This window comes from Egretta garzetta, unplaced genomic scaffold, assembly GCF_000687185.1.
Source record: "Egretta garzetta isolate BGI_Z169 unplaced genomic scaffold, ASM68718v1 scaffold270, whole genome shotgun sequence".
Classification (NCBI taxonomy): Eukaryota; Metazoa; Chordata; class Aves; order Pelecaniformes; family Ardeidae; genus Egretta; species Egretta garzetta.
The window spans coordinates 1,032,876-1,048,491 of NW_009258274.1; the positions used below are offsets into that span (position 1 = coordinate 1,032,876).

General features: G+C 49.4%; 2 protein-coding genes across 2 annotated transcripts in view; one reads left to right on the forward strand and one right to left on the reverse strand.

The window, feature by feature from the left end:
• Window positions 1-6,993, forward strand: part of RBM22 (RNA binding motif protein 22) — a 7,748-nt gene extending 755 nt beyond the window's left edge. The window contains exons 2-12 of the mRNA XM_035891030.1: window positions 158-252; window positions 433-533; window positions 1,495-1,524; window positions 2,489-2,621; window positions 2,904-3,004; window positions 3,173-3,345; window positions 3,921-4,121; window positions 4,643-4,807; window positions 5,236-5,324; window positions 5,850-5,981; window positions 6,670-6,993. Of these exons, the coding sequence (XP_035746923.1) occupies window positions 158-252; window positions 433-533; window positions 1,495-1,524; window positions 2,489-2,621; window positions 2,904-3,004; window positions 3,173-3,345; window positions 3,921-4,121; window positions 4,643-4,807; window positions 5,236-5,324; window positions 5,850-5,981; window positions 6,670-6,800 (1,351 nt within the window). The 3' untranslated portion in view covers window positions 6,801-6,993. The remainder of the gene's footprint in view (window positions 1-157; window positions 253-432; window positions 534-1,494; window positions 1,525-2,488; window positions 2,622-2,903; window positions 3,005-3,172; window positions 3,346-3,920; window positions 4,122-4,642; window positions 4,808-5,235; window positions 5,325-5,849; window positions 5,982-6,669) is intronic.
• A 3,683-nt stretch (window positions 6,994-10,676) lies between these two features.
• MYOZ3 (myozenin 3) lies at window positions 10,677-15,539 on the reverse strand. The gene is made up of 6 exons (XM_035891037.1): window positions 15,392-15,539; window positions 14,848-15,011; window positions 14,504-14,578; window positions 14,255-14,402; window positions 13,800-13,971; window positions 10,677-10,974 (listed from the first exon to the last, which is right to left on the reverse strand). Exons 1-6 carry the CDS (start codon window positions 15,537-15,539, stop codon window positions 10,812-10,814), a joined length of 870 nt encoding a protein of 289 aa, XP_035746930.1. The 3' UTR covers window positions 10,677-10,811.
• Window positions 15,540-15,616: the final 77 nt, after the last annotated feature.

Genomic DNA, 15,616 nt, shown 5'->3' on the forward strand with positions numbered 1-15,616 from the left:
AAACTGGAATGCGGCGCTCCGGGCGGCCCCCCCGCCTCCCTGCCGGGTCTTGGGGGTCTGGGAGCTGGGGAGGCCCCACGGAAGCCGGGGAGGGGCTGACCCGGGCCCCTCCTGTGCCCCTGGCCGCTGAGGCCTTTCCCGGGTGGGCACACTGCAGATGGTCGGCGCCGAGGGGATTGGAGGTGGTGTCACCTGCTGCAGTCGGGTCGCTGAAGAGTTGTGATCTCAAGAATAAGCTTTTTGTGTCTCTAGGTAAGTTTTATTTCAAACCGGACCATTTAGCAGGTCGTGGTTCTTTCATAATATGGGCCTTGGGTCACGGCTTGTAGCTCTCCCAGTGACTCTTTGAATGAGGCTTTTTGCATCTTTCAAATGGCCTGATTAACTCAGTAGTAATGGTTCAGAGCGTGATTTGAATGCTGTTGTGATGAGAGAGTTTGTTGCAAATTCCTGATTTTCCTTCTCCTTGCTCGTTTCAGGACTTCCCTATTCTGTGCCAGACATGTCTTGGAGAAAACCCGTATATTCGAATGGTAGGTGCCTGTTTGACCGCACGGTCCTTTCCTCTGTGCTGGCCCTAGAACTGCTGGGTTTTAGGGATTAAAATAAGCCTGGCTAGAGGAGTAGATGCTGAGGTGCACGTGCACTCCTAATTAGTTGGTTCTGCCCAATAGGATTTGGTTCTGGCCATTGTTTGTATGTGATGTCATGGCATTAGGTATGTGATTTGAGATTAAATCAGTCAAAAAAGGAGAGCAAGGTGAGTCCGATGCCTGGAGCGCAGGAAATACTAGAAAACAAAGTTTTGGTACTGATAGATAGTGTGACATGGAGAATAGGGAAACAGCTGCTGAAATATTAAATAGCTTAGCACAATTTCTAAAGCATGCAGGATATGCGTCTGTGAAAATAAGTTCAAACCATCTCATGAAGGCTGCCTGATGGTGGTTTAAATCCTGGTTTGTTTACCTGGGTTTCCTCTGTGCAGGATGAGTCAGTCCATTTATGCTGCTTTTCTCTGCGCTCAGCCTGGTTGCGTATGAACTTACATTTATGGTGTCTTTCCCTCACGTTTTCATTCCACCAAGTTTGCTGGGGGAGATTAAGATATTTTTGTGAAACGTAACTCTACTGCCGGTATAAGTGGTATTTCAAAAACTGCTTATTATCCTGTATTTATTTCATGTAACGGTATCATCTTGGCTGAAAATTAATGTTCTGTTTCATTCTCACCTTTCATTGGTACATGAGGTGGGGCGTATAATACATTTTAATGACTGTTTCTAAAACAAAAATGGATTGAGAGATTTTTAGGATTTTTTTTGTCCTGTTGACCTGCCAAGGTATAAGCCCAGAATGTAGGGGTGGGTGAGTCTAAATGGAGCATAATTGGAAAAAAACCCGCTGTTCTATGACATCAATTGTATATTTTGTGTTTTATGTTGAATTAATGATATTTCATATTTTCTTTTATCATTTTTTATTATATTTCAGACTAAAGAAAAATATGGAAAAGAATGCAAGGTACGTTTGTTTTCTTTTGAAGAACAAAGACCTGAATTGGCACACATCTAGGAATATTAAATTTTAATGTTAAAAAAAATCCTGTTGGTTTCAGAAAATTGCTTATCTGGGTTAACTTAAAATGTTTATGTAACTGCATACATTTTTAGGTCACTCTACTGTGGGCTTTGTGTTTAACAAAGTCAGTTACTCTTAAAGTAGTAGAATTATTGAAGGCTGTTCAGGCAGACTTAGGATTTGCTCATGTTTATCAGAATTTGGTTTTACTAATATTGTACTATATTTGATGGTATTTCAGCATTTAAAATTATATCATATTTTGTCTTCCACTTTTGTTTTTACTCATAGGCAGTACATAAATAAATGGAGTTTAGGTTTTGCTATGAGTATGTTATTCCTGGCAAGGTGGTGGTTTTTGTTGGCTGTCTAAGCAATAAGCCACATTTATTTCTGAAAGCAAAAAATATTTAGTGTTGTCTCGACTGAGGGAAACGCGAGAGGCTCTTTGCCCCTTTTATCAGTTGTCATCTGAGGTAGGGAGAAGGTTCGTGGTGGAATCTTGCTTCCCTTCCTCAAACCCTACGTGTAGCAGAAGCAGATGCATCAGAAGCAGATGCATCATTCCACTCCGTAAGATAGAGGTCAGGAGTCTTCTTTTATCTCTAATAGCTCTTTACTGACATCTCCTGGAAGGAGGGAGAATTTCTTTTCTCTTTGAGTAGATCTGCTTTCAGCATTTGGGTTATTGTAATAAATCAAAAAAACAACAAGAAAAAAACTTCCTAAACCTTTCTCCTGTCGAGAATATTTCTTGAGGTCTGAATCTTAGTACTGAAATGAAGAAAGTGTATTTACAGTTTAAAGAGATTAGTTGTGTTTGGACTTTAGGTTTCCATGCAAGAACCAGAATGGTAACTTGATTGCTGTGTGATAGTGATTCAAGTGCTGACTTTCTGTCTTTCAGATTTGTGCCAGGCCTTTCACAGTGTTCCGCTGGTGCCCTGGTGTTCGTATGCGTTTCAAGAAAACAGAAGTATGCCAGACGTGCAGCAAGCTGAAGAACGTCTGTCAAACCTGTCTGCTTGACCTGGAATATGGTATGTACCAGAAAAAGTAAACTGAGAGAAGAAGCTGGTCTGCTTGCTTCTGAAATGAAAGTTGGTGAAATGTCTTTAAATGTGGGCATGTAATTGGCATCTCTGCACAGTCTTTGAGAAGGAGTCATCTTGATGATCACACCTCTGCTGAGGTTCAGGGGCAGCATGGAATACCTGAGCAGTAGATGAGTTATCTCTGGCTCACAAAGGTTGCAATAACTATTTCAATTTCTACTTCATATTGATTTGTTGAGTTTTTTGTTTTGTTTTGTTTCATTCAAGGTTTGCCTATTCAAGTCCGGGATGCAGGGCTCTCCCTTAAGGATGAAATGCCGAAGTCTGACGTTAATAAAGAGTACTACACGCAGAATATGGAGCGAGAGGTAAGGACGTGTGGTTGTAATCACGCTTCTCTCTGTGTGGATGTGTACAGGGGAGGAAAGGGGAGGAATGACCTAGTTCATCTTAAAACCATTTTCTTGCTCTGATACTGTGCATTAGTTTTCAACGGTGATATATACACAATTATTTGTGTTCTAACTACTGTTTAGATATCCAATTCCGATGGCACTAGACCAGTGGGTGCACTAGGAAAAGCTACGTCTACCAGCGACATGCTGCTGAAGCTGGCTCGGACCACTCCTTACTATAAACGAAATCGTCCTCACATCTGCTCCTTCTGGGTAAAAGGAGAATGCAAGAGAGGAGAAGAGTGTCCCTACAGGTACAAATACAGCTTAAACCACTAATCCGTTCACCACGTTCAGATACGGCTCCCTGTAGGGTTTGAAGAACAGGAAATGCTGCAGGGGACAGGAGATGCAATGCTGTGGATGGGGTCAGTGCAAAACTTGCATTCAGTTGGCACGCGGTGCCCGTGAATGGATCTTTGTTGTGGCAAGTTCACTAGTGAGGAATTGGCTGCGTGGTCTTGTAGTGTTTTGCCGAAGCAGTGACTGCAGCTCTTCTCTTGCGTAGTTCATTTTTTCCCTTCGTGGTGTCAGTCCCCTTAATCAGAGATCTTTGTGTTTAAACAAGAGGCCATTTGACATCCAGCTCTTGTATTTTGTAGTGTTGAATGCTGAGCTGTCAGAAGTGCCATTCATTCAGAGCTCGAGGCAGTCCTGGCTGCAATTTTAAGTTCTCAGGGCTTTTTGTTCCATTTTGGCGTGTTTATGTGACCAGGGTTAAGCATATAAGTGACTGGGGGCATTTAGAAGGGAAGGTAGCAGCTATAGTCATTTTCATCTGATGCACCTGTGACCCGTGTTATGAAATGCTTTGTTTTCTGAACCTTAGACATGAGAAACCTACAGATCCAGATGATCCTCTGGCTGATCAGAACATCAAAGATCGTTACTATGGAATTAACGATCCTGTGGCTGATAAACTTCTGAAACGAGCATCAACCATGCCTCGTCTAGACCCCCCTGATGACAAGACTATTACTACGCTGTATGTTGGAGGGCTTGGAGATACTATCACTGAATCGGATCTCAGGTGTGTTGGTGAATTTGTATTGCCCTTTTTATTTGACGCTTTGATTACTGCTCATCTTCAAGTGAGGAAATCTCTCTTGCAAGGAAGAAAAATCTGGTTTTGGTTTTCCTTAATGGGGAACTGGTTGGTGGGCAAGTGCAGAGGAGTGCCAGCTTGTTGGAGAGCAGTGCCAGCTTGTAGGAGAACAGATAAACAGGCACATTTCAAATGCTTTGATTAAAATTTCTCTCCTTAAAGATGAGTCATCCTTCTGAGCTGTTGGGGATACCATGTTACGCTTGTTACAAGAAAGTCCCATACCCTCTCTCTAGCTAGCTGCTGAGAAAAGCTGCTGCAGAGGGTTTTTTGCTCCATAATTGTGCAGCAGGACAAGAAACTTGATTTCTAATGGTTAGTCTGAGCTGGTCATGAAGAAAAGAAACTATCTGAGCATATCTGTTTCAGCACGCAATGAGATCCTGTGTACTCTGCGGCTAGGAGGAGTGGGGTTTCGTAATAATTTTTTTTTCCCCCCCCCACAGAAATCACTTCTATCAGTTTGGGGAGATCCGGACAGTAACCGTAGTGCAGAGGCAGCAGTGTGCTTTCATCCAGTTTGCCACCCGGCAAGCTGCGGAAGTGGCTGCTGAGAAATCCTTCAACAAACTCATTGTCAATGGACGCAGGCTCAATGTCAAATGGGGAAGGTGAGTACAGGAGGAGGAAGCCTTGTGGATACTGCCACAAGGTTCTTCGCTCAGTTTGTGCAGTCTTGATGAGCAGGATTGGGTATTAAGTCGGAGTAAATACTGATTTGGTAAATAGCTGGGGTCCTCTCGCTGTTTGGTTTTCTTTCAGCAGTGGGATCTGGGTTGGAGGTTACACAAATTGCACGAATGTGTAAGGGATTTCCTGGGTGAGGGGTATGGATGAATTTAGTAGTTTTGCTTCTAATCCGTCTCCTATAAACACTGTTGGCACGCTTTGTACCAGCTGTTTCTGATGTTCTGTGAATTTTTCATCTTTGGCCTGAAGCAATGGATCTGGATTTGATAATGTGAAACTATTGTGGTGTGAATATCTGCTTATCCTGCTTTTTCTCATTCTTCTCCTCAAACTTTTGTCTGGTTTTTAGGTCCCAGGCAGCAAGAGGAAAAGAAAAGGACAAGGAAGGTACTACAGAATCAGGGATAAAGCTGGAGCCAGTTCCAGGACTTCCTGGAGGTAAGGGAGTTGTTTTCGCCTCTCAAACGCTTCATGCTGACCTGCTGGTGTTAAACCTCTGAGAGCAGTAACCAAGGTCGGGATGGCAGAGGCACTGGTGAGCCCAGAGCAGGCGGTTACTGTAGGTTTGTAGCTGATCCAACTAGGATGGAAGGGCAGCTTTGTCTAGCAGCAAATTCCTGATGAAAAGAGAGTTCTTTATGTGATGAGTGAAAAGTTAAAGCAGAATTCAAGTTACTTAGTTCTGAGATACTGGCAGCACATGCTTTTCAAGGCTTGGTTAATGTTTTCCTAATCCACTGAGTGTTGTATGATGGAAGAAACAAAGCTGGTTTCGGGTGAAGGAAAATGGTGACTGTTCTGGAGTTTCAGTGCAGTCCAGCTTCTTGCTCCGGTTCAGATGTGCAATAGCAGCAGCAGTTTGCCCTTGTGGAAGAACTGATTGCGCCTCCTCTCCAAAGGCAGGTACCTCTGCGTATCTTGACTGAGAGATTTTTCCATAACCACCGTGTACTTTTTCTGCAGCTCTCCCCCCTCCTCCTGCTGCAGAAGAGGAGGCTTCTGCAAATTACTTCAACCTACCTCCAAGTGGCCCTCCAGCCGTGGTTAACATTGCCTTGCCACCTCCTCCTGGCATTGCTCCGCCACCACCTCCAGGTACTTGTGTTTCCCCTTCAAGCAGGGATGTCTGACTTGGTGTTAGATGATCTAGTCCTCCTTGCTCCACTGTGCTGATGCATGCCCTGAGTTGATCTTCCTCATCCTGATCATACAATGTAAACTGATGACCTAAAATGAGCTGTCAGCACAGTTTAATTACACTGAGCTGCCTGTCGTGGTATGTATTCACTTGCAAATTCTCAGGCATGTCAGAGATCCCTGTTACTGGTACTGAGGCCTACTCAGTGCTTTTGCTGGCTGTGTAAATGCCACATTGACCTGAACTTCAAAGGGTGATTCTGCAGCTGGTTGGATGCCAGCCTGTGTTTAGCTGTGTGTTTATATCTATCCGGAGACCCTCTTTTTATGGGATGTCAGACTCTGGTGGATATGTTTTGCTTCGCTCTGTGGTTGAGTAGGAAGCATTTAGATTGGCGTTGCAGACAGCTGTCCAGTCCCCTGCCAGCTTTTATCTGCGGGTAAGGCTGTGTGTTGGGTAAGGATTGCCCCCCGTTGTACTGGAAAGAGGGGAAGGAGTTTGGGGATTTTAGGAATCGTGGGAGATGTGCACCTTTCTAAGGCACAGCTGTAATCCAGCTGTTTTCTGTCGGTAGTTCCAAGCAGTAGTGCATCTGCACTGGTTGTGCTGTTTCTTTGCCTGAAGATGACACCTTTGTTTCTGCAGGTTTTGGACCACACATGTTCCATGCCATGGGGCCCCCGCCTCCCTTCATGAGAGCCCCAGGCCCCATTCACTACCCGTCTCAAGATCCCCAGAGGATGGGTGCCCACGCGGGAAAGCACAGCAGCCCCTAGCACGTTGTGCCACCCTCATCGTTTAAGTAAATGCTATTTTCTAGTTACCATGGTAGCGCCATATGTTGAGCTGTGGGTGAGCTAGAGAAGCCTTATTTCCCTGCTTGCAGACACTGGGCAGGCTGAGCTCCGTGTCTCCGCTAGCTAATCGGATCGTTGATACATCCCAGATCTTTCATTTAGTGTTGGGGGGGAGGGGGGGGGCGGGAGGCAGACAGAAGGGCTGTTGGGGGTCTGTGGATCAGGTGTACCAGAATTACAGTGCTATCCGTGTATCCTGTTTGCACACTTTTGAAATAAACTCCTGGAAAAACAAAACCAAACCCTTTTCAAGCCCATTTGATATCCTCAGTCTGAACACTATGGACTATTGAAAAGTAACCAGAGACTCTTCTCTGTCAGGTAACTAATGACTTATTATTATTCTAATGAAGTATTAAACCAGGACTGAATAAGAGCTGAAAAACAAGTTTATCAGATGTGCCAAACCCATGGCTTTGCCTTACTATTGCCACAGAATTTTCTTCCCTCCTTTTTCCTTTCTTGCTTTAAAAAAAAAAAAAACCAAAACCTTTTTTGATGCTTCACTTCTAATCCTGCATGTCCTGAGCAAGCCGCCGGGTAGTGCAGGCGTGACATAGGGTGACAGGTTAGCAGTTGCCTGCTTTAGCCTGGGGAAGGCCCCCGTGGTGGCCCCCAGAGGCTGGGCCTGTGCTGCCGACAGCTGCAGGGGGAGCTTGTCCTGGGTATGCTGGAAGCATGATTAGGGCTTTCCGATGTTTGTCCAGAAGCAACTGGGTCCTGTGTGGGGCCTGCCGTTAAATATGGTGTGTGTACACGTGGCTGAAGGATTTTAAGTTTATCTGTGTGTCAGCTGCTTTCTCGTAATGGATCTGTAGACATCTTTCTGTTAAGCAAAACGTGACGGGACCGGTTATGAAACTTCATTTGCTTGTTTAAAAAAAATACATTAAATATTTGAATTTTTCAACACTTTCCTTAGACCTTGCTTCCTGGAGGGCTTTGAAATTTTTTTTTTTTTATTTGGCTGCTGCCAAAGCCAAGATGCAGCATGGGCCACGGTGGCAGGTCCACCTTTAGTTCTGCCTGCTGTCCTGTACCGTGCCACGGTGTCCCACTGATGCTGCCAGCCCTGCCGGGCTGTGGGAGGTGACGTAGCACGTGCGGCAGCAGGGGCATGGCTGCAGGCAGCTGGGCTTTCTCTGGAGAAAGCGCTGGGCTTTGGGTGTAGGTAATTAGGTTTTGTTGGGTAAGAGCCATCCCAGGGCAGTGTCGGAGGACGGGCAGAGAGCCCCACTGGTGGATCGGGGAGGGCTGTGGCGTTTGGCGCTTCTCTAGCTCTGAGTCTCTGCAGTCGGGGCCTGTGAGCGCTGTGCAGACAGATCTCAAAAGTAAGCATACTTTACATTATTGCAATTTATTTATTATTTCCAGCCAGGTCCCCAGGGGTACACGGGTTCTTCAGCTGATGGACAAAGAGGAGGGAAATGGGTTTGGAACATGACAGCAGTCAAGCATCATAAATTGTTAACGTTTAAGGAACAGACCTTTTTTCTTCCCATTTGCTTGTCCCCTCCTGCTTCTGTGTGAAGAACAGAGCAATGGAAGTTTCCTGCCTGAGTGGTGTGGTGGTGGAATCCCTGTGTGGGATTTGCTCTGTGCGTCTGTCTGCGCAGCGTTACAAATACGCTTTACAGGTGAGGCAGCTGCTAACTGCACTTCTACCACAAAATTCAGTTGCTGGGTTTAATCACGGTGGTGGGGAAAAAAAAACTTTTATCCTGATGCTCCCGCTTTTGCAGGATTGAATAAGGGTGACGTTAAGAACCTGACAAAAGCAATTGCAGAAAGCCTGTGTTGCATTAGATTTTTGTTTGTGGTTAGCAGGGTTTTCCAGATGTCCCAATGACTGTGCTATAGACGTCGTTAGCTGCGTGTCCCACTGTGTGTCATTGCTGAAAATATTTGTGTAGTTGAATCCTCGCTGCTGATGTTTGCGTTCACTGAGAAGCCCGTGCTGCCCTGGAGTCACGGCTGCGCTGCCTTTCCTTCCCGCTGATGCTGAAGTTGCCAGAATGCCCTGGCAGTATCTTTCAGACTGGTGCAATTGTGCATGAAGCAAATCTGGCGTTAAGTCAGTCAAAGGGCTTAGATGTTTAAGTGAGGCATGCAACTAGCAGTAGGAAGGGGAAAATAACAGCTGCCAGGTGCTAGCCAGCAGCTTGTGGAAAATGGGTGCTGGTTTCCCACTCCCAGTGTTCCCCTCCCATCTATCCTGGCTGCGCTGTGCATGTGTTGATAAACTTTCTCTGGAGAAAGCGCTGGGCTTTGGGTGTAGGTAATTAGGTTTTGTTGGGTAAGAGCCATCCCAGGGCAGTGTCGGAGGACGGGCAGAGAGCCCCACTGGTGGATCGGGGAGGGCTGTGGCGTTTGGCGCTTCTCTAGCTCTGAGTCTCTGCAGTCGGGGCCTGTGAGCGCTGTGCAGACAGATCTCAAAAGTAAGCATACTTTACATTATTGCAATTTATTTATTATTTCCAGCCAGGTCCCCAGGGGTACACGGGTTCTTCAGCTGATGGACAAAGAGGAGGGAAATGGGTTTGGAACATGACAGCAGTCAAGCATCATAAATTGTTAACGTTTAAGGAACAGACCTTTTTTCTTCCCATTTGCTTGTCCCCTCCTGCTTCTGTGTGAAGAACAGAGCAATGGAAGTTTCCTGCCTGAGTGGTGTGGTGGTGGAATCCCTGTGTGGGATTTGCTCTGTGCGTCTGTCTGCGCAGCGTTACAAATACGCTTTACAGGTGAGGCAGCTGCTAACTGCACTTCTACCACAAAATTCAGTTGCTGGGTTTAATCACGGTGGTGGGGAAAAAAAAACTTTTATCCTGATGCTCCCGCTTTTGCAGGATTGAATAAGGGTGACGTTAAGAACCTGACAAAAGCAATTGCAGAAAGCCTGTGTTGCATTAGATTTTTGTTTGTGGTTAGCAGGGTTTTCCAGATGTCCCAATGACTGTGCTATAGACGTCGTTAGCTGCGTGTCCCACTGTGTGTCATTGCTGAAAATATTTGTGTAGTTGAATCCTCGCTGCTGATGTTTGCGTTCACTGAGAAGCCCGTGCTGCCCTGGAGTCACGGCTGCGCTGCCTTTCCTTCCCGCTGATGCTGAAGTTGCCAGAATGCCCTGGCAGTATCTTTCAGACTGGTGCAATTGTGCATGAAGCAAATCTGGCGTTAAGTCAGTCAAAGGGCTTAGATGTTTAAGTGAGGCATGCAACTAGCAGTAGGAAGGGGAAAATAACAGCTGCCAGGTGCTAGCCAGCAGCTTGTGGAAAATGGGTGCTGGTTTCCCACTCCCAGTGTTCCCCTCCCATCTATCCTGGCTGCGCTGTGCATGTGTTGATAAACAGGCAGGTCCCTGGTTCCTCATTTGTTTTTGTTGTCCAGCCAAGCCGAGGTAATGGCTTTTAACATGCCAGTGCCTCTGGTAATTTGTTTTGCTGGTGTTCTTCAGTTGTTGCCTCCTCTCGCTGTCCTGACCAGAATGACAGACGTAGAGTTGTCCCAAAGATGGAATTTCTCTGCAAAGGCACCAGCTGTCAGAGCAGGTCTTGTGTGTCAGCGAAGAAGCAGTGAGACAGCTTGGTGTGTCACAGCTGGCGGTCCTGCCGTTTTCCGTGAGGCAGGGAAGAGGACAGGCTCTGTGGGATGTCTTGTGCAGGAGCTTAGGGGCATCTGCTTGCATTAACGATGAGAATTTGGCTGGCTGGCTTAGCACTAAACGCCCTTGTGACAATGGCTGGTACGAAGGGAATTCAAAATGGTCCCAGACTTGAGCTTGTTCAAATCCCGTTGAAGAAGACGACAACCCGAGACCACTAGCTTAGCTTTCATGAAGAATACTTACTGCCCTCTCCCCTACCATGCGAAGTGTGTTCGAGTCTAGCGATAAAAGCATCTGTGGCGATGGGGAAGGGAGTGCGCGTACTACAGCTCATCGCTCTCTGGTAGGATCCGCACCCAACCTTGCGGCACTCTGTTGAAGTTGGGTCGGTGGGAGATCACCTCCAGGACGCTCAGGTTATCCAGCTCGGTGGCAGGCACAGAGAACAGGCTGCTGACCAGTGCTCTGTCAAACGGGGTGGGAGTCCTGCGGCATGAGACAAAGCAGATTTAGCAGGTCATGAGGAGAGGCTGTGCGTGTGGTAACGGCGATGGAAAAAGCAGGGCTGGATTTCCTAACTCTGAGCCCAGCAGCAACCTAGCGGTGCCTGTAGCACATGACAACCCTCCTCTTCCTCCCCAGGATGCCATTAGTCTCCGGTAGCCCAGCGAGGTGCTTCTCTTGTACAGAGCCAACCTCAAATCAAGCTTTGGCAGGCCTCGAGAGCGGGGTTTGGTGCTCGAGCGTCCCCAGTTGTGCAGGGGAGGGAAGAAGCACGTTCCTACCTTTACTATAGTCTCTTGATGGGCTCTGCCAACGGCAGTAGAGATGTTTTGCGTGTGAAAGGGGTTAGGTTAAGAGAGCAGGTGACGTGACAAACCCCCTGGTCTTTAGAAAGCAGCTCGTTCGCTGCTGATGTGTTCTGCAGAGGGCAGGGCTGATAGTGCTGCCTCCTGATTGCTCTAGCACATGTGCAGGCAAATGTCTTTCTCTTGGCCCAGGCTCCAGCCTGCCTTTTGGGACGGCTACCCTTGAACTATGACTAACAGGAGGAGCAGCGCAGGGGCAAGAGCTGTCATCCCTTTCTGGAGAAAAGTGGAAAGGGGCCGGGGAAGAGATTGCCAGCCCCCAGAAAGCCAAGAATGTTGGTTTTGGAGCAGCACGCGGAGGCTGAGCTTTCGATGAGGCAGAGCTGGGAATGTTTGCTTTGGGAAGCACTGCTCGAACATGAGTAACGTGGCACTGTTTTGCAACAGTGTCCTAAGGAGAAATAAGGTGGGAGGAGGAGGAAGGTAAATGAGAGAGGTTTGGTCCAGAGACTTTTTCCCTTTTGCAAAAAGACAGTCCTTTTCAAAGCTTGGTTTTCACTCTCTCTTAAGGCAGCACACCTTAGCAAGGCGGTTGAAGATCTTTGCATCACAGCCTGAACGTTTGAAGCTGGGAATAAATCACTCTGCTTTAAGGCAGTTGCTGTTGAGATGGTGAATTTACCCTTGCCCCGTGACCCATGTGAGCTGTGCTGGGAGTCACCTGGCTTTAGGCAAGACCACTGGCTTCTCGCTAGCTGATTTGTTCCAAAAAGCTTGTTTTTCTGCAGTTTGGCATTTGATGAACTGAGAAGTGATTTAAAAGCCAACAGCTTGGAAGATCATGAAAAGCCCAGTTAAAAGCAGATTGGCTCTCTGAATCTTCATGCCTCAGTGAAGCATTAGAGGAGGTGGCGAGAGGCTTGGTGTTAAATTAGCATCCATCTGTATTAAATAACAGTTCAAGACTTTAAATAGAAAGGCAGCGTGTGAGAGGGGAGAAATGGTACGGGGTAAAGCATTATTCAGAAACATGCCCTTGCTTCAGCCCCTGTCCATAAATAAATACGGAGGCAGGAACATGGTTAATGCTGAACAAAAAGAGCCAAGTGTCTGCAGCAGCTTCTTGTTCTCCCCCTACGGCACCTCCTTGGATGTTACTGCTCCAGGAAAGCTCAAGATGGCTGAGTAACGAGAGGAGACCCTGGGGGACTAGCTAACGCAGCCCCTTTGCTTCTCCACACTTGCCCATGGATTCTTGTCCCTTCTGTTAACCTTGGCTCCACTCCACTGCAAACCAGTGTGCTGCCATGCTTCCACTGGTGTGGAAGGGGAAACGGGGGCAGCTGTGCTGTGCTCCTCGCCAGGCCCCATGGCAAAGCTCCAGGGCTGAGGGAGAGGAGAGCAGCAAAGGGACGGTGGTGGCGGGGCTGATCTCTGCCCTTTGGGATGTGGTGCCCACGCAGAGGGGTCGTAGTTCCCCGCAGCCCTTTCTGCCAAGCGTTCAAAATGCAGCAGCCACCTCCCCGTGACTGGAATCCAGCCCTGGGGCGGGCTCGGGAAAGCTGCCATCTGCGGAGACCCAGCACCATGGCAGATGACAGTCTGAGGGGGGAGCAGTACTGTGTCCCCAGGGGAGCTCCAGTGGGAGCTTGCCTACTGGAAGGTGACTTTGGCCAGGCCACCAAGGCTAATGGACTTTCATCCTTGTGAAAGAGGCTTTCAGTGAGGAGGAGAGCCAGGACCTCAGTTGGCAGATTCCCGAGGTTGATGTTCAGCTTAAAAGTTCAGTTCTCACTACTCTACCTTGGGCTGCTGGTGCTTTGCTACCACCAGATCTCCATCTCCTGAATCCCTGCCAAACCCCTTTCCAGAGTGGAGATTTTCCTCTGTGGTCTCTGCTCCCAGCCTCGCCCCCGGTGTAATTTGGAGGTGCCCAGGAGGTGCAGGGCCTGGAGCTTGCCACCAGAAATGGGCTTGGAGACTTCAGTCTCAAGCAGGTGTTTGGAAGGAATCTGGTGACCTCTTAGCACCTTGTGGAAAGATTAACCTTATACCCCCACCACTTCCAGCAGCTGCTTGGATACCTTAAAGAAATTAGGAGAGAGACTTGGCAGTGTCTGTGCCCTTCCTCCACCCAGCCCAGAGCTGAGCCTGGCTGGGAACAGCAGCAATTCCTTCTCCAGGACCACGTGCATGAGAACTAGCCCTCCCAAATTTCAGCCGGCATCCCTGAGGTTACCCCGTGAGACCAAGCTGCTTCAGGCTGTGCAAGCCCTGTGGTAGAGCTGAGATGAGATCTGGGGAGCTGCTGAGGCAGGGGCCTTTGCAGAGGAGCCACCGAGCAGCTCCTGAGCAGGAAAAGGGCAACCTTGCTGCTCCCCTCTGGTGTGTAAGGAGGGCACAGACCATTGTCTTTCCCTGGCAAGGTGGTGGGTGCTTCTTGAGGCTGAAGGGCTTAGCCTAGGGATGGGCAGGCTGGTGGTGCCTCTAGGCCAGCATTACCTGTTGAAGCTCCTGAAGTCCCATGGAGAGGGTCTCACGGGTGGCTGGTTCTCGCCATGCACAGTGTTGTCCTTGTCACCGAGGAGCTCCTGCCATGGGGATCGGTAGCCTTTGGGGATGGCGGTGATGTTGAACTTCTCTGGGGGGACTTCTTTGAGGGGGCCTGAGTAGCCTGTGTGGGGAAGACATGGTGTGGGCTGCTGCGCAGCTGGGCTGGGGCAATGTCCCCAGCAGGGGAAAGGGTGCTGGGAACAGCCCTGTCTTCACACGGCCACGGAGGACCTGCTGGCGGGGGCAGGATTACGTATATATGACATAAATACATGTTATATATTGATATATATATAAAAACTTGGGGGGAGGGTTGCGGGGAGCAGGCAGCAGCTTGCTGTGCCTCCAGCCCCACATTGCTGCAATTACAACAGTGTCAGCTTTGGGGTGTAGGTGGCATTTACCTGGAGCCAGAGCATCAGGGTTGAGGACTTTGCTCATCTGCAAGACTTTCTCTGTCTTCTTGGGCACTTCAGGGGGGGCACCCTGGGGCAGTGCCGCCACGTGGAGCTCCGAGTGGTAACTCTGCTGGCCCCCAGCATCCTCCCCTGCCTGCGCAGGGGACAGTCAGCAGGGTGGGGGCAGCTGCCCCTGGCCCCATTGGCACTCAGGAGGCTGTCAAAAGCACCTTGGAGCTTCCTCCACCTACTCACCATCCACTCGTTTGCTGTTCCATCCAGGTCACCTTTCTCGGTGCGGTGTGAGCTGCCCGCCCCCAGCCCTGGGAGCTGCAGGAGGCGAGGAGAGGGGTTAGTGGGTGCAGAGGGGGACAGGCACCCTTGCTCTTTGGTGGATGCTGAACCCCATGATTGCTCATCACCCTTCCCGGCCCACCAGGCCATCTCTGCTCTCCCTTCGTCTTGGTGGAGTGGGTGGCTGAGCATGGCCACCCTGCTGAGACACCCCCAGCCGCACGAGGAATGGCTTCCCTGCAAAGGCTGTGAGAGCCAGGGCAGGGCTGTTCCACCCAGAGCCAGGGGATGTGCCACAGACCCACCTCCCTGTAGCTGCCTGGATGCTCAAAGACAAAGCGCTGCATCCGCTTCTGGCGCTGCTGGAAGAGCTGGGAGCCACGGTTGTTCCTCAGGGAGAGCTCCTCGATCATCAGGTCCTGTGGTGTGCTCACCTTCTTGCCCAGGTCCAGCCGGGGTGCTGGGGAGGCTGGGGGAGAGCACAGCCACAGCTGAGGCTGCTGCAGCACTGGGGACCCCTGTGTCCCCTCGCTGGGGTCCCTGCTGTGCAGCTCAGCCCATGCGCCTGTGCCAGGAGCTGCACCAGGGACCGGCATTTCCTTGATGGGGGGAATTGTTGGGGAGTTAGCTCAGCTCCAGAGGCTCAAACAGCCTCTTCTGCCCCTGTGCATGGACCCCTTCAACATGCAACTGCTGCCCCTTAGGGCTGTAGTGCAAGAGGGGACCAAGAAAGCAGGCACGGAGGCCCTGGGGAGCAGGGTCAGTGGCTTCAACCAGCATTGGGTCTGGCCCCTAGGCAGGGAAGGCATCACTGCCCTGGGACCAGCGGCACCCCTGTCCCCCCCTTACCATCTTCAGGGCCCGGTCTCATGATGGTCATCACTTGCTGCCACGCTCCTGCGGCAGCTCCACGGGAGAGGGATGGATCCTGCCCAGCTGGAAGAGAGAGGCAGCCCCAGGATGACACCAAGCATGGGGACACATCAGCCCTGGGCATGCCATGGGGAGAGGCCAGGCTTCAGCTGAGCATCTCCCCCAGACAGCAGCATCCCTGAACACCTCCCCTGGCCAGCG

Excerpts from the sequence above, each read along its gene's own strand:
- MYOZ3 (XM_035891037.1), bottom strand. The coding sequence starts at position 15,539 with ATGCCCAGGGCTGATGTGTCCCCATGCTTGGTGTCATCCTGGGGCTGC. Across the intron at positions 14,579-14,847 it reads ATCCAGGCAGCTACAGGGAG|CTCCCAGGGCTGGGGGCGGG; the intron begins GTGGGTCTGTGG and ends CGCCTCCTGCAG. Across the intron at positions 13,972-14,254 it reads CCCTGATGCTCTGGCTCCAG|GCTACTCAGGCCCCCTCAAA; the intron begins GTAAATGCCACC and ends TTCCCCACACAG.